Genomic DNA, 24,345 nt, shown 5'->3' on the forward strand with positions numbered 1-24,345 from the left:
GTAAACCTACCCAATTGATTATAAAAATTAGCTAATAGACAAAAATTGAAACTTAAATATGTTATCAATGAGACAAAAATTTGTCCTTTAGACAGACATTTTGGACATTTTAAGATAGTGAACCTGTTCAATTAACTACAAATTTTACCTTATATCAATTAACTACAAATTTTGCCTTATAGCAAATGTTAGAACATACTAATCAGAGACAATAATTCAAAACCGAACATTTTAGGAGACAAAAATTTAAAATAAAATGTTTGGAGAACAAAAATTCAAGACTGAAACGCTTTGAGGACACTAAACATAATTTCCTCCCACATACATGCCAATTAGCCACGTTTAGCTAGGTGTGTTTTGCTTGTTTTAGGTAAGCATCCTTCCCCAGATTAGGTAGTGGCACTTAAAATGGATATGAGATCTCGTGCCCGCCCTCCTACAATTTGAATAGAATAGAAGAAAATGATCTTTTGAAATATGTCAGGCAAAAACATAATAATTCACTTTTATAGGAATTTGATTTGACTAAAAAGCAAGATGGTTCCTAATCAAATAAATATTCACTACTTTTTTGAAGACATCAAGACTTTTCATGTATTATTTTTTAATTATTGGACGCAAATCTGCAGAAAACATGGGCAAAATTGGTAACAACCAGTGTAGCTTATTCAGTCACACACGTAGTACATCAACCAGCTACTGCAAATCATACAAACAGGACCATTCGCACGACAGTAAGCACTACATTCACGTCAAAATTTATACAGATATGGTGGGACATGTCCTCTGTATCGCGTCAAAGATCTCAGTTCAAGGGCATTCTTTCTCGTAAACTTCAGCAGCATATTTCCAGTTAATGACTTTCCATATATTCTTTAGGTAATCTGGTTTCACATTTTTGTACTGCATTATGAAGAGCAAAAACAAGCTGTTAGATAACTTTCGGTCACAAGAATAAAGTGCAATAAAATTCGTCTGTCTTTCCAATTATGGCTCACGATAGAAACATGCATGTGCATGAGAGGGCAGTTAGTTCTCCAACACATTTGTTGCAGACCTAAATAACATATAAAAGAGTTCAATGTAACAACTTAAAAACTCTTTGGGTAGGTGGCACACACATTAAATCCTACGCTCAGGTCTAATTCACCCATAACTAAATATAATTCCTGGCGTTTGGCTCAACTTCAAGTTGTATTTGGTATTTTTATAGCCAAACAAAGATTTTGGAATAAAGTGGAATAATTTTCCCGAAAATTATTCAAAACAATCCACGGACAAACGGCCCTAAAATTGATTCCACTGCCCAATATAAAGAATTTTACATGCAAACAGACGTCTTCATCTGAACTTTAGTCAATATATCACTACCAGGAGCATCTAGGTTTTAACCTCAAAGGAGAAGCAAAATATTCATTGGGAATGAGAATGCTAATCAAAATTTACAGGAAAACATTGGGGAAAGTCACTTGATCTTAACCGAAAAGCCGAGAACGGTATAAAAAGTTGCAGAAATTCAGTGCATCACATGGAATGTTCTCATAGCATAGTATCATGTTCAGGCTATTATATCGCTATACAGTATAGTAATCATACCTGCAAGTAGTATGCATGTTCCCAAACATCAATGCCCAAAAGAGGAACCAAGTTCGGTCCTTTAATAACCAAAGGATCCTGCAGAAAGTAGATAGCTATCACATGCAACCTTGACTAGCATCAATCTGTATGTCGAGAAACATTTACTTTCTTATTCAGTCCTATCATGTAAAAGAAAAATGACGTAGATTATGAAAAATAGAGACTTAATCAGGGCAGAAGTCCACGACTCATGGTGCAGAATACTGATATACATATATATGATCAAAGAAAAATCCAAAAATCAGAGGAACCAATTTAGCCAATTTCACCAACCTCAGAGGGGAAGTGGAAAATCCAATAAGAGGAAACCAAAATTCAGAAAACTGGAGACCTCATGGAGTTAGAATCTGATTCTTTATATGGAAATTTACTATTAGATTCTGTTATGAGTTGTCGATCAATTCAATAAAAATGGAGGTCCAACCACATGGAAAATTTATTTGAAAAGGTAAAGCTCCAGTAAATGTCTGTTTGCTTGGATATCAGCAAATGAACACGTTTCACTCGAGATAATTTACAAACAAGGGGTATGGACACATGCAGTAGTGTTGCAGAGCAGCATCATATCACATATGTCCAGCAGATCTGGGGCTTGTTTAAAACCTTTTGGGTGTACAATGGGTTGACAAGGAAAAATGATGAGCACTCATGAAAGTTGGACATAAGATTCTTTGGGGCACATATCTTATGCTTTCTAGGTACACAATAACAAATAAAGATGCTGACATTTTTTAACAATGCAGATTTATAATGTATTATGACTTATTGACTTCTTGACGGACTTAACTGAATCTTTACATAGCCAGAAGGAGATTTACACCTTCACTGCATAGTTCCAAAAACATATAGTTATCATCTTTTACTATAGAGCAGCTAATCATGAATGACAAGACAGGACAGTTATCAGTGCAGTTCATAAACTTTAAACAGCACAAAACACTAGTAATCGTGTATCTTTTCCTTTCCCTTTTCTGTTGGTTGTTATATATTTCTGAGTAGCACCAGAGTGGAGAAATACGAATAAGCTGAGAGAAAATCAACTTCAAGTATTCAATAGGAAGCTCAACTATCAAAGAGTTTAGCACAATGCATGGACCATTTACCTGATTTGCGGTTGTTTCAATAACAAGGCGCTTCAGCTCTTTGTCCAAACCAAGCCACTGCACAACAAAAAAAGGAAAATGTAAACAAGACATGAATACAAAGACAGAATCTAAGAGACAAAAAAAGTTACCATTAAATAACCAAGATCAAGAAAATTTAATCCTAGAGAAGAAACAAAAAGTGCAGACTTACCACCCAACCAGAACCCTGTAAAGCAGCACCTTCTGCATTCATCTTTTGTATTACAGCTTCAAGAGAGCCAAAGTTGGTGTCTATGGCAGAGCCAAGAGAACCCTTTGGAGGCTCACCACCACCTTCCTACAATAGAATTTAAGTTATTTCTCTGCAAAGTTGAATGATAAAAATATCTGATGCTTACGCGAGTAGGGGCTAGGTTCTTCCAGAAAACTGAGTGATTAATATGACCTGCATGAAAGTACAGCCAAGAAATTAACTTCAATAAAAAAGAACTTTACTTTTACATATCAAAAGAAAGGGGCAATATATTTCTGACAAGTGATAGCATGGCATATGAAAGGGCTTCACCAAGACATGAACGATTATACTGCACGTTACCACTGGAAGTACGAAAAGAAGCAGGGTTGTGAAAACCAAGGTAGGTCCAGGTTGATCACAATCCATCAGTTGATATTTTAGTTAAAGGGTTCATGCAAACTCATAATTGTTTTTGGGGCCATACAATTTCTTTTGTACATAAAATAAACCAAAATTATTGGAATATCCAATCATTTCTCATTCTCCCGGTAAAACAACCATTTAGGAACACAATTTACGGGACTGGTTTTATTAAAGTTGATTTTGTAATCCCCCAGGCAGATGCCTACAAATTTTCTTTGAATTGACGTTAATGAATCTTATTGTAATACAATCAATTTACCGAGATAATTCAACCTCCCATTCCAAACCATCCAACTTCAATTCTCTGTCATAAATCCGACTCTTGCAAATTGATGAAACAACAACCAATTAATATCAATCAATCATTTATAACCCCATCCCAATTTAAGTAGTGACGGCTGTATAAATCCTCTGTATCCATTAAGTTTCTCCTCCATTCAGATTCAGTATTCACATTATTCATCACAGTTAGATTATTTCTCACATTGGCCAGTCAACTCAACTTACCCATCCTCCTTTATGCCGACAATCTAGGCTTTGCTACGCTCAAACAGAGTTGATACAATAACAATCAAACATCACATTTCGAGAACCATAACCTCCAAAACTATGAGAATAAACAGAAACCTACTACCTGAAGCCAGTTATCGGAGAACAACATCAGCAATTCGCGAACTCAAAAAACGTTTGGTCCGGCCAAAAGTGTTCTCCAACAAACTATTTCCCAAGATTACCGACGTGAAATTTTTGGCAAAAATTTTTAAAGGAGTTTATCATAAAAACCACACCTAAAGCATCTCGATTTTTTTTTTTAATTTGGGTTTCATACCTGAACTATCACCAAGTATATATCAAAACATGCCGTTTTTCTATGTGAACGGTGGTGATATTTCAGATAGGAAAAGTAAACAATTCATAATTGAGGTGTGTTTTGATAAATACTTGATGATAATTCAGGTAGAAAACTTTTACACCTAATAGTTTAGATATAAAATTTGAAAAACCAAAACATTCTAAAGTGAGAAAATAAACTAAAATAACACATAAAATTGAGCTAGTCTCGTGGAGTCCCTCAAAATTTTTATGTCAATGGAATAAAAAGAGCACAACGAAAGAGAGGGACAAATGAACCTCCACCACTGAACTTAATCACACACTGCATTTTAGCAACCGTAGAAGAATCACCCTTCTTGATTGCATCATGGAGTTGTTGAAAGGCATTACTGCAATTAGTGATGTAAGTCTGATGGTGTTTCAGGTGATGAAGTTGCATGATTTCACTGCCAATGGAAGGTTCTAAGCGTAGAGGGAAAGTTTGGAGGCATCGGATTTGTTGCTGGAATGTTAGAGCTCCGGCGAAGGGCTTTTTGGTAATTAGGATCCGAAGAGCCATTTTCTGTTGAGAAATGATTCAAAAGATACTTGACCAAGTCTTCAAGAAGTTAGTTGTTAGTTGTTAGTTAGTTTCCTTTATTCTAGCAAGTTTAGATGGTGTTGCAGATTAGTAGCTAGTGAGTAAATCAGTGGATTAGTGGACCTAAATTTTAGTATTGTCAGATTGATTGTGAGCCTATTTATAGGCAGGTCTCTTTACTTTCATTAAGCAATCAGAAACAAAAAAATCACTGCAGGAGATTTCTTCTCTTTTGCTCTGTTTTCTATCTAGTTTCTCTTTTAACTTCCTTTTTCCTTTCCAACAAATCTAGTATCAGCGCCCGATTTCTTTTTGAACTTGAGTGAAGCGTGAGGCTTATATCAATTGAGTATTTGAGTGGAACGAAAGAGAAAGTGTAAGAGCAAAAGAAAAATAGTAGTGAATCGTGAGATTTCGCAGCCATTTATGCCAATTTTTACTGGTGAAAAGTATGAATTTTGGAGTATCAAAATGAAAACTCTTTTTAAATCACAAGGAGTTTGGGAGCTGGTGGAAGCAGGCTTTGTGGATCAAGCAAGCTCTGACGAAGAGGCAGACAAATTGAAAGGGATCAAAAACAAATGACGCCAAAGCGTTGTTCCTGATTCAACAAGCAATCCATGACACAATTTTTGCAAGAATTGCAACAGCAACTACGTCTTCGGAGGCATGGAAGATTTTGAAAAAGGAATTTCAAGGTTCAGCCAAGGTGATTACGATAAAATTGCAGACTTACCGTCGTGACTTTGAAACTCTTTCTATGAAAAGTAATGAATTTGTTTAAGCTTATTTGTCTAGAGTTTCTTCTCTTGTTAATTATCTGAAGAAATTGTTGTAGCAAAAGTTTGAGTCTTACTCCGAAGTTTGAACATATTGTTGCTGCGACAGAGGAATCTCATAATTTATCTGATTATACTTTTGATGAACTAATGAGTTCTTCGCAAGCTCATAAAGAGAGGCTTCTAAGTCACCTGGAAAAAAAAAAATGAAGAGAAAGCATTTCAAGTGAAGAGGGAGTCCACTCATAAAAAGGATAAGTTAGAAAACTTTGCAAGTGACTGGCCTATCTTCATTAACTAGGACCCTCAGGGGTAGAATAGGTGAACTACCAACTATATACTTGGGTATGCCACTGGGAGCCAAAAGTAGGTCCACAGATATATGGAACGGGGTGGTGGAAAAATGTGAAAGAAGACTTGTGAACTGGAAAAGCCAATACCTCTCTTTGGGGAGAAGACTGACACTTATTAACAGTGTATTGGATTCCATGCCTACTTACATGATGTGTCTTTTCCCTATTCCTAATGGAGTTATTCAAAGACTCGATGCTCTAAGAAGGAGCTTTCTCTGGGAAGGAAATAGTGAAACCAAAAAAATTCACTTGGTCAAGTGGAATGCTCTGATTGGTAGTAAACAGGCTGAGGGACTAGGGATAAGGAATTTGAAAACCCAAAACCAATGCCTTATGATGAAATGGCTTTGGAGATTTGCATCCGGAGAGCAGGCTTTATGGAAGGAAATAATCAAGCTGAAATATGAAATGGATGGTCACTGGACTACCAAATTGGTCACTAGTACTTACGGAGTTAGCCTTTGGAGAGCTATTGGGAATCTATGGCCAAAACTAAGAGAAAACTGCAGTATAAAGATGGAAAATGGCATGAAGGTTCTCTTCTGGGACGATAGATGGCTGGAGCAAGGCACTTTAAAAGATCAATTTTCTGATATTTACATCTTCAACCAGCAGCAAAATGCCATTGTCGCAGAGGTATGGTCAAGCCAGGGATGGAATTTGAGCTTCAGAAGACCAACGATTGGGAGATTCAAAGGTTAGTAGAGTTTTTTAGAATTCTGGAGCAATTCAAAGGAACAACCACTTCACAAGATAGTTTGGTATGGCGGAATCACAATCAAGGCAGACTCAATACTCAGAAGGCCTACATGAAGTTCAATACTTTCAACAATTAAGTTGATAGTTGGCCTTGGAAACTAATTTGGAAAGTAAAAATCCCCCTTAAAGTTTAATGTTTTACTTGGTTATCGGCTAAACATGCAATGCTTACTAAGGAAAATCTAATGAAAAGAGATTTCAATCCGAATCCAACATGTTTCCTATGCGAAGAAGTGGATGAAACAGTCACTCATCTCTATCTACACTGTAGGATCACTAGTTATTTGTGGAAAATCTTCATCAACATGAAGGGACTGCATTGGGTGATGCCAAAGAGGATAGTACAGACACTGAAAATCTGGAGAAGCTATGCTAGTATATCTGGTCATAAAGAAAGATGGAAAATCATACCTGCATACATTTGGTGGTCCGTGTGGAAAGAAAGAAATCTCATATGCTACCAGAACAAGTGCAATAACATACAGAAGATGAAGATGAACTGCATAGTTTTATTCAATTTTTGGTGTAAACATGAGTACATGGAAGATCTAGAATCAGTTATGGATGTTTTAGGCTCATTATAAGTTTTTGCTATAGGGTTGAAGATCTTCCTGTTACTCGCCTACAATTGTAATTATGGAAACCTATAACATGTTGTGGCAGGTTTGATTGTTTTGGAATAGAAAACTAATTGATACCTTTTAAAAAAAAAAAACTATGCAAATCGTGGCCGAGGCAGAGGTGGCTTTTGAGGAAGAGGTCGTGGAAGAGGCCAAGGAAGAAGTCGAGATAAAGGAGGATCAAATGAAGAGAAGCAGAACAGAATGTTTTTGTGCAGCTACTGCATAAAATCAGGTCATAAAGAAGCTTATTGCTGGCAAAAGCAGAGGAATGAAAATAGCCAAGCAAACTTTGCGGAGGAAAATGATGATGAAAGTAAGTTGTTCATGGCCCTTTATTGTGAAAAAAAGACTCCTAACGATGTTTGGTTTTTGGATAGCGGATGTTCCAACCATATGTCTGGAACAAGATCTTTGTTCAAGGAGCTCGATGAGTCCAAAAAGTCAGACATAAGGCTAGGAGACAACAAGAAGATTCAGGTTGAAGGCAGAGGTACTGATAGCATTATGACCAGCCAGGGTAATGATAAGATTCTAGAAGATGTGATGTTTGTTCCTAGTCTATCTCATAATTTTCTTAGCATTGGACAATTAATGATTAGCGGATACTCAATTTCTTCTGACAATGTTGTTTGCACTATTAAAAATAAGAAACTAGGAAACCATTGCTAAAGTTCCAATGACTAACAATAAAATGTATCCTTTAGAAGTTTCAATGGTCGAGAAATGTGCTATGGTAGCTAGTAGTGATAAGGAAACTAGACTATGGCATCTGCGTTATGGGCATTTAAATGTTAATGGGTTGAAGTTATTGAGCCAAAAGAAAATGATTTTTGGATTGCCAAAAGTTGAGAATCTTGATTTTTGTGAAAGTTGTGTTTATTGAAAACAAAGTAGAAAGGTTTTTCCTGTAGGCAAGTCAAGTCTGGGAGAGCTTCTATTTGTCTTGAGTTAGTTCATGCAGATTTGTGCAGTCCTATGAGTGTTGAGTCCTTAGGGGAAAGTCGATACTTTCTTCTTTTTACTATGACTATAGTCGTATGAGATGGATATATTTCATGAAATTTAAATCTGAAACATTTGACAATTTCAAGAAATTTAAATTTTTTTTGTTGAGAGGCAAACGGGATGTAGACTCAAAACTCTAAAGAATTCAGTTCCTTTTGTGAAGAAAATGGAATACATCGGGAGCTCACAACACCTTATACATCGGAGCAGAATGGTGTAGCCGAACTAAAGAACCGCACGGTTGTTGAAATGGGCAGAAGCATGATGAAAGGTAGAAGTATACCGAAATGTTTTTGGTTGAAGCTGTTGCCACTGCTGTCTATTTGCAGAATATTTCTCCCACCAAGGCAATGTATAGTCAAACACCATATGAAGCTTGGAGAGGTAACAAGCCCAAGGTAAGCCACTTACGTGTCTTTGGTTGTATAGCTTATGCGTTGGTAAATTCACAAGATCGATGTAAGCTTGATGAAAAATGTGAAAAATGTACTTTTGTTGGATATAGTACACAATCCAAGGCTTATAAGCTATATAATCCACTGAGTGGCAAAATTACGGTCAACAACAATGTTGTGTTTAATGAAGATGCAAGAAGGAACTTTAATTCTGAAAATGAAAGATCAAATATTCAATTTTTGCCTTCTGACGATAATTCTTGTTTGGCAGGTCCATCGACTACCTCATCAGTTGCACCAGCAACTTCTCCAGTATTGGAAGAACCTTCAGTTGAGTCAACTCTATTAAAAAGATCAACAAAGGATAGAAAACCAAATCCCAGAGATATGCTGACAGTGCATCTTGTACTTTTGCTTTACTTGTTTCAGATCCGATTTTCTTTAAAAATGCCGAAGGGGAGGATAAATGGTGCAAAGCCATGGATGAGGAGTTGTTAGCTATTCAGAAGAATCGGATTTGGGACTTGGTAAATTTGCCAAAGGAAAGAAAGTTATTGGGCTCAAATGGGTGCTTAGAACCAAATTTCATGCAGATGGCAACATTCAAAAACACAAGGTAAGGCTCGTCGCAAAGGGTTATTCTCAACAACAAGGTATCAACTTCGACGAAACTTTTTCTCCTGTCGCCCGTTTTGAAACTGTGAGAACCTTTTTAGCCTTGGCTGCAAAATTAAATTGGCCAATGTACCAATTTGATGTTAACTCCGTCTTTTTAAATGGTAATTTGGAAGAGGAAGTTTATGACTCACAACCAGACGGTTTTGTAGTTAATGGTCAAGAAGATAAGGTTTACAGCTTAAAAAAGGCACTCTGTGGCTTAAAGCAAGCACCGCGGGCATGGTACTTCAAAATTGATTCTTATTTCCAAGAAAGGCTTTGAAAGGAGTAACAATGAGCCTACTCTTTATATAAAAACAGGAGGTAAAAATGATTTTCTAGCTATATGTCTTTATGTTGACGATATGATATATACGGGTTCGAGTGAGTCTCTAGTCACTGAATTTAAAGATTGCATGATGAAGAATTTTCAGATGTCTGATTTGGGAATGTTGCATTACTTTCTTGGTCTTGAGGTGAAACAGGAAGTCGATGGCATATTTCTTTCACAAAGAAAGTATGCAACACGTCTTTTGAAAAGGTTCAATATGGTAAATTGTAATGGCTTTGCTACTCCGATGAATATCAGTGAGAAGTTGTGTCATGATGATGGTTCTGAAATGGCAAATGCAGCTTACTAGAAGTCTGGTTGGTGGTTTGAACTACTTGTCTCATACAAGACCAGACATTGCTTTCTCTATCGGTGTTGTATAGAAATTTATGCACATTCCAAGCAAGCGTCACCTTGGAGCTACAAAGAGAATATTGAGATATATCACAGGGAAATCAGAACATGGAATTTGGTATTCTAAGGCAACAAATTTCACATTAACTGGTTTACTGATAGTGACTATACAGGCAACATCGATGACAGAAAGAGCACATCTGGTTTCTTATTTAATCTCGGATCCAGAGCAATTTCATGGAGTTCAAAGAAGCAGGAAGTGGTGGCCTTATCAATTTCAGAAGCTGAGTATATTGCATCAACTTCACCAGCTTGTCAAGCAGTTTGGTTAAGGAGACTTGTTGCAGATTTTAAACAGAAACCAGATGGGGCGACTGAGATTTTTTGTGACAATACATTTGCTATGGTGATGGCGAAGAAGCCAGCTTTCCACAGTAGAACAGAGCACATAGATGTTCGCTATCATTATATTCGAAGTCTTGTCTCTACTGGAGAAATTACTTTGGAGTCTTGTGATACAAATGAGCAAGCGGCAGACATCTTCACCAAGTCACTTCCGCAAGCAAAGCACGAGTTCTTCAAAGGTCAACTTGGATTTTGCAGTTTTGAATCAAGGGGAGTGTTTAGAAATGATTCAAAAGATACTTGACCAAGTCTTCAGGAAGTTAGTTGTTAGTTAGTTTCCTTTATTCTAGCAAGTTTAGATAGGGGGAGCTACATACAAGGTAGGGGGTTCATCCGAACCCCCTTTGATAGAAAATTATACTATATATACATGGTTAAAATTATTGTTTATGTATATATAGCAGATGTCGAACCCCCTACGGTTAGTTCGTATATTCACTTGTGAACCCCTTGATATCAATCCAGGCTCCGCCACTGGTTTAGATAGTGTTGTAGATTAGTAGCTAGTCAGTAAATCAGTGGGTTAGTGGACCTAAATTTTAGAATTTTCAGTTTGCTTGTGAGCCTATTTATAGGCAGGTCTCTTTACTTTCATTAAGCAATTAGAAATAAAGAAAACACTGCAGTAGATTTCTTCTCGTTTATTCTGTTTTCTGTCCAGTTTCTCCTTTAGCTTCCTTTTTCCTTTCCAACAATGAAGTGCATGATTTCACTGGCAATGGAAGGTTCTAAGCGTAGAGGAAAAGTTTGGAAGCATCGGAGTTTTTGCCGGAATGTTAGAGCTCCGGCGAAGGGCTTTTTTGTAAGTACGAATCGAAGAGCCATTTTAAAGTTGCTCCTATTGAGAACACACAAAAGCTGGACCGGACATAAAAAAGAAGTTCACCGTTAAAGAAAAAAGAAGTTCAAAAATAAAAAATACTGAGAGCACAAAAGTGTCATTGTTTGCAACAAATTTGAAAGTGATAAACTGCAATCACAGATAAAATTGAGCTCGCCTCAGAGTCCCACAAAATTTCAATGTCTACAGGTACGTACCTCCGCCATTGAACTTGATAGCACCTTGCAATTTAGCTACAGTAGGAGAATCACCCTTGTTGATTGCATCATGAAGCTGTTGAAGGGCATTATTGTAATTTGTTATGTAAGTCTGATGATGTTTCTGGTGATGAAGCTGCATGATTTCACCACTAATAGCAGGTTCTAAGGCTCCATAATCGTAAGAAAGATCCGGTAGAGAGAAAGTTTGGACGCATCGGAGTTGTTGCCGGAATGTTAGAATTCCGGCGAAGGGCTTTTTGGTCATTAGGTTTCGAAGAGCCATATTTGCTTTGTGGAAAATTCTGTTGTGGAGAAAATGATAATAGCACTGTGAGCTTTCAGCCTTTCAATGATATAGTGACATTTTATACTATTAGTTTAGGTGTAAAAGTTCCACTTTATTGAATGTTGTATTAAATAAGATATTTATTTAAATAATAAAGATAAATATAATAATTAAATTCAACATTTTTAGAGAATTAATTTAATTAAATCTAATCTTTACCAAAAAAGTAATTTCTCAAAGCCGATCGACATTCATCTATCACATGTAAACTGCAATAAAATATATAATATAATGATGGAGACATCAAAACAATATAATTAAATCTAACTTTTACACAAAAAATTTTCTCAAAGTCGTTTGATACTCATCTACCACCTGTAAACTATAACAAAATACTACGACAATAGAGATATCAAAATAATACAACTAAATTTTACCTTTACACAAAAAAATTCTCAAAATAGAGATATAAAAAAATACGATTAAATCTAACATTTACCTAAAAAAGTTTCTCAAAGCCGACCGACATTCATCTACTGCCTGTGAATTCATCTATGACTTGTAAACAATAACAAAATAATATAATAGTGATCACAAAACTTTAATTTTGATGAAAATAATTCTTGTCTGAGCGAAAATTTTGACACTAAAAAATGATTCTAATGAAAACAAAGAATATATATATATACATATATATATATACACACGTTGAATTATATTATGTTGACAAAAATAGTGAAGAGGTTGAGGTGTTAGAAAATTAAACATCCACCAATCTACACATGCAACCGAATCAAGTTAGATGAACATCAATCATATTTTCTCAATAAGTAAACCATTTTTTTCTCCAGTTTAATGTGTATCTCAAGATTTATAAAAGTATTTTCTTAATAGAGTGAGTATTTTTCTATCATATTTTAGGAGTATTTTTCTAATTGATTTGTACAAAGTAAAATATTAATTGATTCTCCTTTCATATATTTTAGAAATTTCATATATTTTAGAGTCTAGTTAATATAATAAAAATAATTAAATAATAAATTAAAGAAATATAGATAGATTATATATATATAGAGAGAGAGATTATAGATATAGATTAGCGTTAATTTAGGAGTCCTAAATTTAATAAAATAATAATTATATTATAAAGACTTTTAATGAAGGACAAAATTCAAAAAAAAAAATTCTAAAGGTTTTCACACTTCTAATATACTTTACCTTAAAAAAAAGAATAACCATATATGAAAAAGATTTTTTTCATAAAAGGAAATTATTTTAAAAGAAAGAATAACCATATATGAAAAAGAGTTTTTTCATAAAAAGAAATTATTTCTACCAATAAAAATAATTTCAATTATAATTAAAAGATCAAAGCATCCGAATGTAACATATATGATTTATACTATCTTTTTTTCGCCATAAATATTAAAATGTAACATATTTGATTTATATTAGGATACAACTTAACTAATTTTAAAATATATTAAATAAAATAGTAAAAAGACGATTTTGTCTTAAGTAAAATCTTTCAATGAAGGACAAAAAACTCAAATCACTTTTCTAAGGCGCTTTACACTTTTAATATATTATAGATGTGTTATACGCCACGTGGTCGTGGCTAGATTAGTTCAACTTACCAAAGAAACCAAATATTGACTATTGGATGCGTTTGATTTTATCTATCTAGATGGTATAATATAATCGTACCAAATACCAGTCACAAGGAGGCAGTTGCAGATTATCGAGGACGTATTCTTCATTAAGTTGTGAAGAATAAACGAGGATATGATCTTTATTAGGTCGTGCGGCTATTTGAATTGATTTGTTTTTAAATTTCGTGAAGAATAAAGATTAAAATAAAAAATTAATATATAATAGCAGTATATTATCTTGCTATCTGTTCATATTAATGGATTGACTTAATTTTAAGCTCCGTGAAGAATAAAAAATTAATAGTATATAATAATGTATTATCTTGCGATTTGTCCATATTAGTAGCTGTAGCGCTGCTTCAATGGTTTGTTATCCTTATTGCTCAATATATGATTTGTTATACTTCTTGCTCAATATATAGTTTGTTACCCTTACTTCAATTATCATATCATTTTAATACAATTAATGCTCAATATGCTTTACCATACGGTATATTTTCCTCAAACCCCACTTAGTGAAATCACATGGGTTATATTACTGCATAATCTTTGCTACTACTAATACACCTATACCCTCAGAAGAGATTAGTAGTTATTTGAGAACAACTATTTTTAGCACACATACAACTACGGAACAGAGAGCCACACTCAATTTGCAATCGCGCAAGGCGGACATGTTTTTGTGTTTGATTTGTAATTTAGAATACCGCACATTAAAACGCGCAACCCCACCCCCCCACCCCCACCCTCAAAAAAAAAATACTCATACACCTTTCCAAATAATAGCAACGAAAAATATTCAAGGAATTGCAACTCATACATGCTATATAAAGAAAGTTCTAGTCTCTCAGACAAGCTTTACAAATCAAGATCACAAAGTCTTACTAGCAAACAGGTGCATACAATGTTATATATAGCTAATGCCACACAGCTAAAAGCAATAAACTCTCTGGCGTTATTCATGGCAAGGATACGTAGTAAATAAAGTACCAATTATACAATCAATATTCAGCAGATTTTCTTTTTGACATTTCAATATCTGAGTATGTTGTATGAGTCACCAGATATATATCCATCACCACAAACTTCATTTTCCATATACTCAGAAACATATTAATCAATCCTTCAACTGTTCCTTTGCTGCTGTCACCCATGCATCATAAATTTCATCTGAGAACAGCACAAAGTGTACCTGCAATTATGACACAAATGTAAGAAGATACAATTGTAGTCAGCACTCAGCCTCTAACAATCAGAATCTCCGATCTTAAGTAAAGAAAAATGTATGGATGCTCCAAAAAGTTCTTAAAGCAAAGATACGCTCGAATACATTCTATTTCTCAGAATAAAGATGGTTTTTTGTAACACCGTTACATTTGAAGAAAACTACTAAGGAGCATATCAGTTTAAGAGCCCGTTTGGATTGGCTTTTGGTTTTTGACTTATAAGTCAAAACCCATTAGTTAGAAATCCTAACATACAGCTTTTGGCTTATTCTTATCATTTTTGCCTTAAAACTAAGTGCTTAAACGCACTTTTTTAAGTTACCCAAACACTACAATTAAAAGCTATTTTAGCTTAAAAGCACTTAAAATAAGCCAATCCAAACAGGCTCTAAATTTGAATAACATTAAAAATCATTTGCGGGGTGGAAAGGGTATTTTGATCAGCTCTTTCCACATATTGACATGTAGATTGTGAAGTATCACATTAGAATGTAACGGTATGTACACTGTAAAATCAGATATACAACACTCAATTGGAGTGGGCTACAGGGATTCAAATGGTCTAGGAAGGAAATATGGAAGTGAAGATAACTCATAAGGTGGCATGTTTTTCTTGACTAGTAGCTACGGAAGCAAGCTTGACCAGAAAAATTAATGCAGAAGAGGGTTGCAGCTGTGTTCTAAATGTTTCTTGTGTGAAATAGATTTTGACAACATAAATCATCTCTTCCAAAACTGAAGTTACAGACCAGATTTGCCCCCCAAGGGTTAGCTCAATTTGCAAAGGTTGAGAAATTCTGTACTGGTTTGAGCCCTGCGCCGAGCGAACTAACTTTGGTATTTAGGAGGAGGAGGACACAGGGGCGGGCGCATCATGCCTCAGTTTCGTAGACTCAGGTTGGCCCAAAGGGACAGGCTCCAAAAGGACTTCTCGGTCATAAAAAAAAAAAATCACTGGCCAGAATTGGCAACTTTTTCTCCTAAATTAAAGGAACAGGTGGGCTATGCCAAAGAATACAGAGCTGTTGACATGTTGGAATAATACTGGAGGTACTGCTAGACAAAAAAGAAAAATGGTGGCAAATACCTGCTTGAGTAAGGTGGATTGTGTGGAAGGAGAGAAACAGAAGATTCTCCGAAGGAACCCCCAACTCTGTCAGCAAAGCCAAGATGAACTGCCTGTCCTTATTTTAAATTTTATTTTTGGTGCAAAGATCATCTCCTAGATGATGCTGAATCTCTCGTAAATATTATAGTATTGTAAGAAGAGCAAAGAGATTATTTTGTTTCTTTGTATTACTATGATTTGAGCAAAACCTTTGTGATGGTAAAAAAGGACAGTCCGGTGCACTAAAGCTACCGCTATGCGCGGTGTCCGGGGAAGGACCCCACCACAAGGGTGTAGCATACGCAGCCTTACCTTACATTTCCGCCAGAGGCTGTTTCCAAGGCTTGAGAACCCATGACCTCCTAGTCACATGGAAGCAACTTTACCTTTGTGATGGTGATATATGATATAGTTACCTTTCTCAACAACAACAAAAATGTGTACCAGAAAAGAAAAGAAGAAGAAAAAGTATAAAGGAGACATCTAATGAAAACATCTTGACTGCAAATTAAGAGGCAGTTTAAACATCCAACCCACCAAGAATTCCTCTCAACCAACAGTGAAACTCAAAAAATCCCTCAGCAAGTCCATCTAAAAATGATATCAGATGATTTCAGACCAACTTTTTCGAAGACATATCATGATCAAAGTTATAGTACTAAGCAAGAACAACTAGCATATATATTCACGCAATTGCAGTGTTTCAACAATTAGATATGGCTCTTTTATAATGCTTATTGGCAATTTAATTCAACATCCTTTGGCGAGGGGGATTAGGGAGGTCTCTTTTTAAGCAACAGAAAGCATCTTCTCCCTCCCTCCAACTGGTTCCCGATGAAATAACTTTAACCAACTAAGCAATCCTGCAGCTTGTAGTTCCAAGGGATTGAAAGTTGAAAAAAGAAAAGCACACAAGCTGTTCCAGAACACTTCCACGTAAGTCATAGCTAATCGAAAGAATTTCCAAGTTCCCAATGTGCAATCATAAAAAAGTATACAGTAAAGTTGTCAAGTCCGGTACACCGGAAATAATAGCGTTACAGGAGACAACTCATACCACACAACATTTAAATGGCAAACATTATGAACATTATGCTTCAATTAGTTATTAAATTGTTCATCTCAATCAGAGCAGTATGCAGTAAAGGACATAAGGCACAAGGATACCATGAATTTCAATAAGTTCAATCCTCCAGAGAAACATGCCAATAGACATCAAGGGGAACTTATTCACTAGCCAGTTTTTCATGGGCAAAATCCACAGGTTCTTAGGTAGCTTTTCAAGGCAGTGGCTTATTGGACTTTTCTGTTCTTATTGTTTGGATACAAAATAGATTAAGATAGCCATCTTCACTCCAGAACTAGAAAGTTTTTCATGTATGGCTAAATAGAATGTTGTCCCCATGCACCTTCTGTGACTTTCTCTAAAAGAAAACAGATTCAGAGCATTGAATCATGGAAAGAATTGGCTCCAAAATTTTAGGAGTGTTTTCTCACACTTCTTTATATCTTTCCGTAAGAATACAGTATGGCAGTGAAGAGGCTCAGTCTGTTCCATGGAGGTCTTGAGCCTTTACAATTCATTATATACAATTAGTTTCTCGGGTAATATCTAAACGCAAGTAATTTGCTATTTATATTTATGAGCTAAAAGGAAAAAATACAAAGAAAACTAGAAATGAGATGCCGGCATACTATCAGCAACTGTGGATCCACATCCACCATTATCAATATTTCAGCTTCAGGCAAACAATTTCACCAACACAAGACGAACACATGAATTATTTTATAGTCTCAACAAATATGTGACCTACATTGGCAATCAAGTTGCGACTCAAAATCATAAGCAGATCATACCTCTTTGAGATCACTGCCAAATTCTTTGACAGTAGATATAGCAACAGTGGCAGCTTCATCGTAAGGATATCTGTTAGATCCGAAAAAATGAAGATTAAGCAAGGGCAATAGGTCCAAAGCAGGTAGGATTATATATTTTTCCTACAAGGTGATCATACTGCAAAATCTTTTTTCCTAGCTCACTAACATGCAAACAAGTTAGTGCAGTAGTGATCATAAAATGGAAGTCCCAAACTATCATATGCACCATATGGGAATATTTAAAGGCAGTAGCCTAAGAAAGGTGTAAACAAAGTTATATTATAAGGTTAGTTCTATGATCTGCTCAAACTAAGGACTATTAAACGAATTTTCTCATTCAACAGTCAACATATATTAACAGGATATAGAAATTTATTTGTGCGCATTAAGTACATGATACACAGTGAAACAAACAGAAAAAAGGAATCGACTACATATTTTTATGCGGTTATTTGTGCCAAGAAAAATAAGGGTTAGCTAATTTTAAGAGGTGAAATGAAAAAAGAAAGATTCAGAAGGCAGAACTAGGATTAGCAAGCTGTGATAATAACATAACAATTGAATTCATTTCTTAATGTAAGTTGCTGGAGCAACAGTTTTCACATCAGTCAACCCCCTAAGAGCATAGAAGAAAAAATTGACAACCATTATCCAGGTAAGGACATGTCAGATAATGCAGCAAACAAATTCTGTATTAGTCCCAACATATTCTGCTTACATCCTCAATAACCAGTGGATTATTTAGCTTTGAGAAGTAACCATCACAAGCATAATTAAATCAGCTCAAGTTCCTATAAACCTGAGCCGGGGGTCTTTCGGAAACAGCCTTTCTACTTCATCAGAGGTAGAGGTATGGACTGCGTACATCTTACCCCCCCCAGACCCCACTAAGTGGGAATACACTGGGTTTGTTGTTGTTGTAAGTTCCTATAAACCTGAAATGCGTGTTAAATCCATGTGAACTCACCCGAAGACCCCACATGATATGGCAGGAAAAGCAATATACTGAATGTTGTTCTCTTTTGCCAAGCGCAGGCTATTTCTGCAGTATAGTTAACAGAAAAGGGAATCAAATAAGGTATGACAACAAAACCAATTTATGAGAAATATTAAGCATTCACTCACAAACCTATATGCATTTGTCAAAGAGGCTTTAGGATTTGGGTTAGCATCATATATTGGCCCAACAGTGTGGATTACATGAGAAGCCGGCAATCTAAAACCTCTGCAATGTTTTCCCAAAATGTAAGTTTACTGACAACATACTACAAAAGCGGATGGTTCTAATGCATTATTGAAGCCAAAGACTGAGCACATACGGGGTAATCCTTGCTTCTCCTGTTGGGCAGCGAACTCCAGGACGTACCTCTGGTTCTTTATAGCATGCATCTCGTAATTCTGGACCAGCAGCTCGATGTATGGCTAGAAATGGGAAAAAATGAAATTAGAACACATAAATCCTAGGAAATAATCAGCAGTAATTCTCTGAATTACCTCCATCAGCCCCACCGCCCCCCAGCATTCGTTCATTCGCGGGATTGACCTGTATTAAAATGATACAAAGATAAAGGACAAGATTAAACACAATATCACGAAGGATAGACAAAATCAAATATGTCATAAACCCCAAAGATAGGTCATAGGCAGAACAGAAAAATATCATCAGTCTTACAAAAGTTCTGGTTTTCCCTTCAGATCTATTAAGACTTGCTTTTAATAAGACTTGGTTTTATTAAGACTTGGTTCTCCACCATCACAACAAATAACATCTCCAACTAGCACGAACACATCATCAATCATCATGCATTCATGTTTCAGCCAACACAATCAACACCTTAAACTACTAACATCAAGCAACATCACATCACAACCACCATCACCACCATCAATCGCCACCATCATAACAGTCACTACAATACCAACCATCACAATTATAAACACCAACATTATTAATCACTAACATCAATCATTATCACCGCAACCACCATTATTAGCCATCTCCACTATTACTAACAAACATAAATGTTTTTTCTCAATCAAATACTAATAATTTTGTTGTATTAAATTACATAATTTCTTAATATATAATTAATTTTTTATTTGAATTGTACTTTTTATTTTATTATGTATATAAATAAATTTTTTTACACATTCAAATGTTGAAAAAGAAGGGGACCCTTGGAGTAACTGGTAAAGTTGCGACCAGGAGGTCATGGGTTCAAGCCTTGGAAACAGTCTCTTGCAGAAATGCAAGGTAAGGCTGCGTACGATACACCCTTGTGGTGGGGCCCTTCCCCAGACATCGCGCATAGCGGTAGCTTTAGTGCACCGGGCTGCCTTTTTTTAAAAAAAAAAAATTCAAATGTTGAAAAACAAACAATCTAAATCATTCAGTTTTCAGATCTAGAGACAATATCTTAATCATTTAGATGTGCAGATTCAGACGTCTGAATCTTAAAAAAAAAACAAATGGAGCCTTATTCCTTGAAGTGTATATAGCTAAGATGCACCTTGTATTGAACACTCACTCATTGGTAGTAATAATACACTCTCTCTCTCGTTCTATTCCTTGAAGTGTATATAGCTAAGATGCACCTTGTATTGAACACTCACTCAGTGGTGGTAATAATACTCTCTCTCTTGAACACTCACTCACTAGTGGTAATAATACTCTCTATCTCTCTCCCTTGAAGTGTATATAGCTAAGATGCACCTTGTATTGAACACTCACTCACTAATGGTAATACTCGCTCTCTCTCTCTCTTGCTAAATTCTAGGATCTTAATCCCTGAAGTGGTGGAAATTTCTTCAAGCTTGCTCTTAGAAGCAGGGGCGGATCACGTTGAGAGAAGGGGCGTCAAGCGACACTGCTTCGTTGGAAACTTTAACTCCATATATATCCACAACAACAACAAACCCAGTGTATTCCTACATAGTGGGGTCTGGGGAGGGTAAGATGTACGCAGTCCATACCACTACCTCGGAAGAAGTAGAAAGGTTGTTTCCGATAGACCCCCGGCTCAAGACAAGGAATAATAATCAAAACCATAATAAAGTATGGAACAAGATGCAAAATCATAATAGAGCATGAAACAAGGCGTCTTAGCAAGAATAATACACCCACCAAGTAATACCCTACACTAGCGACCCAAACTGACACTAGCCTTCTATCCTAATTCGCGTCCTTCAGATCTTCCTATCTAGGGTCATATCCTCAGTAAGCTGTAACTACTCCATGTCCCGCCTAATCACCTCTTTCCAGTACTTTTTCGGCCTACCCCTACCCCGCCTAAAACCATCCAAAGCTAGCCTCTCACACCTACGAACTAGGGCATCCGTGCCCCTCCTCATCACGTGTCTGAACCATCTTAGTCGGACTTCCCGCATCCTGTCCTCCACCGAAGTCACTCCAACCTTCTCCCGGATAGTCTCATTCCGAACTCTATCACCCCTAGTTAGCCCACACATCCAACGCAACATCCGCATTTCCGCCACCTTCATTTTTTGGATGTGGGAGTTCTTGATTGGCCAACACTCCGCTCCATACAACATGGCCGAACGGACTGCCACCCTGTAGAATTTTCCTTTAAGCTTGGGCGGCACCTTCTTGTCACACAACACCCCCGATGCGAGCATTCACTTCATCCATCCCACCCCAATACGGTGTGAGACATCCTCGTCAATCTCACCGCTCCCTGAATCATAGACCCGAGATACTTGAAATTATCCCTCTTACACACCACCTGTGAATCCAACTTTACTACCACCTCATTTTCCTGCCTCACGTCATTAAACTTGCATTCCAAATATTTTGTTTTGCTCCTACTCAACCTGAACCCTTTGGAATCAAGAGTCTCTCCACACCTCTAATTTATCATTCACACCCACTCGCATCTCATCAATCAAAACTACATCATCAGCAAAAAGCATACACCAGGCACCTCTCCTTGGATACGCCACGTCAACACATCCATCACCAAAGCAAACAAAAATGGGCTAAGAGTAGATCTCTGATGCAAACCTGTCAAGACAGGGTATATACCACCCTGAAGTGTATATAGCTAAGATGCACCTTGTATTGAACACACACTCACTGATGGTAATGCACACTCTCTCTCTAAATTCTAGTATCTTAATCCCAGAAGCGGTGGAAATTTCATCAAGCTTGCTCCTAGAAGCAGGGGCGGATCACGTTGAGAGAAGGGGCGTCAAGCGACACTGCTTCGTCGGAAACTTTAACTATATATATACATATATATATAATATTATATATACATATATATATATATATGTACATATATATAAAATGAAATGATACAACCTGACTAAAGACACCACTAGGCGTGTTGGTTCAATGCAGGGTTTTGTGGTTGGAGACTAGGTTTTCGAACCTTGACATATGCATCTTTTTGGAAAAATATAACATACAATTACTTAAAAATTGGTTATGTATAGCCTGTTTGGGATTCTTTTTTTCTCCCAAAAAAAATCACTTTTTTGAAAAGAAAGATGTTAGGTAAACTTGCAAAAGTGCTTTGAAAAGATGCAAAAGCAGTTTTCAGTTTTTTTGATTCTGGAAAGAAGCAGTTTTCAGTTTTTCTGATTCTATTTGAGAAAATTTCTGTTTTTCAGAAAAGCCAAAAAGAGAAGCAGAAAATTATATATATATATATATAGGAAGCTTGACCATATGTTTTTTGTGATTCCAATATGTTGTGGGCAAATCCGCACAAAGTTCTTTTTCAATCTTAGTTTCTAAGGCCTTAACCTTAGATTGAAGCAAAGGCTCCTGAAACTATTGTTCCAGCCTTCGGAATGCAATTTCTTCCCTGAGGAAATTGATTTGAGCCTCTTTGTTATCCAAGAAGGATAAGATTTTGCGAATAGGAAACTTGTCAAAGCGGAGAAACATATTGTTGGCCTCAATAGTTATTCCCATATGAGTAACCCCGAATGGGATTAAAGTTTCAATAAAAGGAGTGCCTAGTATAACAGGACTGATTATATCCTTTACTAGGACAAAGGAGGTAGATGACGACAAAAGCGAATTTCCTAGGGAATTTCGTATTTCGACATCAGAAAGTTTATAACGGATTCTTAGTTTACTGCCATTTGCAGCTCTAAGGGCTTCTGCAGTTTTCTCAAAGAATTTGGTAGGGATAAGTCCTTGGACGCAATTGAATGCATTCCGAAGCATTACAATAATAAACTTGTAAAAGAATAATTAGCTTTACTTCCTCGTGGCACCATGAAAAATCCAATGGGGGCAGAAAAACCCACTAATTTTTCCTTTAATTTTCCACAAAATAATTCAAATATTTGTCCTGTACAAACTAAAACAATTTCCTCACCTATTCCACAGCCAATTTCCTCCGGTAAAGGATCCTCCTCAGATGATCCAACATATTTCAAAAATGATAATGTTTTACCGATAATCCAAATTGAACTTGAGTATTGGCACTCCAACCCCTAGGAAATAGCTAAGCAAATACTTAGCCCTGCAGCAAATTTTATCCAAAAAACTCCTGCCTATACCCAGAAATTTTATGAATTCATCCTAACAGATACCAAGTCTTGTTTGTTCAAACCCAATCTTATGTTACCCATACCACGATTTGGATTGACAAAATCATCTCACCCAAGGAATGGGGCATGCATCCGACAAAAAATATCAAAAGCTCATTGAAGTTTTTGACCCACAAATGTTATAACTATTTTGATTATCAAAGAGCGTGGATGAATGTATTCACCTTCCAAAATAAAACTAACATTCTTGGTTTTTTCCGGGGAAGCAACTGGCTTTGGAATTTCCCCAGTGGTGGCAGATTTATCATCACAAGTTTGAGATTCTCCCCCAGGCCGAGAAGGATATGAATATTTTACACAAAAAGGAAGCAAGTTAATAAATACTTAAATGTAAACAATGCGAAAAGGCCGACCATATGTTAATGATGCAACTAATTAAATAAAGTAAAGAAAGAACACAATTAGAAAAATTGAATTTTGATATTACTATCAAAAGTAAATTTAAAGATTACAGAGAGAGCGAGCACACTGACCAAGATTTCTAGTGAAAGAGAGTTTCTTTCAAAAAAAAAAAAATAATGTGTTTTTCTCAAGAGGAGAAGCGGGTTATTTATAGCCAAAACATGCTACAATAATACCTTTAATTATTGCTACAGTGGGCTACAGTAACATCCACTATAATTTTCAGCAATTAGTTGTTGATGTCATACACGACATCAATGTTTTGATGACTCCGTGATGATGTCAAATTGATTGAATCTCTTCTTCATCATCCATGTCTGATTTTGCCATTGAATGTTGATTGCTAGGAACTTCAGCTTTGATTTGTTGGAGCATTTTTTCCATTTGTTGAATAAAATCTCCTCGGCTACCTGATAAAGCTAACTGTGCGGCTGCAATTGATTGAGATTTGGGCGGCATTTGTTGAAGCCAAATATCCAGGATTGCGCCGAAACTATTTTTCTATATCTGGTACGTAAGCCTCCGTTAAATCCCTATTCTTGTACCCTTTACAATGGCCTTGAAGAGCTAATCATGGAAGCCACTTGTGCCCCTCCGATTTGTGGAAAGCAAACTTCCATGGAATATGAAACCTGTGGGAAAATTGTAAAAGTAAGAAAAGCCTGAGACACTACAGTTCTCTACTGGAACTGATCTCTTAGCCAAAGGAT

General features: G+C 36.2%; 2 protein-coding genes across 8 annotated transcripts in view; both read right to left on the reverse strand.

Moving 5' to 3' along the window:
* Window positions 1–591: 591 nt before the first annotated feature.
* Window positions 592–11,812, reverse strand: LOC107871142 (superoxide dismutase [Mn], mitochondrial). Its single transcript, NM_001324998.1, is given in 6 exon segments — window positions 592–903; window positions 1,597–1,674; window positions 2,742–2,798; window positions 2,935–3,060; window positions 3,122–3,168; window positions 11,495–11,812. Coding segments are annotated over 6 exon segments (687 nt in total). The 5' UTR covers window positions 11,781–11,812; the 3' UTR covers window positions 592–810.
* Window positions 11,813–14,233: 2,421 nt separating this feature from the next.
* Window positions 14,234–24,345, reverse strand: part of LOC107871143 (macro domain-containing protein VPA0103) — a 17,353-nt gene continuing 7,241 nt past the window's right edge. Inside the window, exons 2-7 of one of the 7 annotated variants that reach the window (XM_016717951.2) lie at window positions 19,142–19,190; window positions 18,967–19,069; window positions 18,777–18,872; window positions 18,615–18,689; window positions 17,627–17,696; window positions 14,234–14,627 (exon numbers count right to left, since the gene is read on the reverse strand). In XM_016717951.2, the coding sequence (XP_016573437.2) occupies window positions 14,553–14,627; window positions 17,627–17,696; window positions 18,615–18,689; window positions 18,777–18,872; window positions 18,967–19,069; window positions 19,142–19,190 (468 nt within the window). In that variant the 3' untranslated portion in view covers window positions 14,234–14,552. Of the gene's footprint in view, window positions 14,628–14,649; window positions 15,815–16,062; window positions 16,132–16,174; window positions 16,361–17,626; window positions 17,706–18,614; window positions 18,690–18,776; window positions 18,873–18,966; window positions 19,070–19,141; window positions 19,191–24,345 lie in introns of those variants that run through there. The other 6 variants (XM_047412675.1, XM_047412674.1, XM_047412676.1 and 3 more) reach the window with 6 other exon arrangements.

Source organism: Capsicum annuum, chromosome 5, assembly GCF_002878395.1.
Source record: "Capsicum annuum cultivar UCD-10X-F1 chromosome 5, UCD10Xv1.1, whole genome shotgun sequence".
Taxonomy (NCBI): Eukaryota; Viridiplantae; Streptophyta; class Magnoliopsida; order Solanales; family Solanaceae; genus Capsicum; species Capsicum annuum.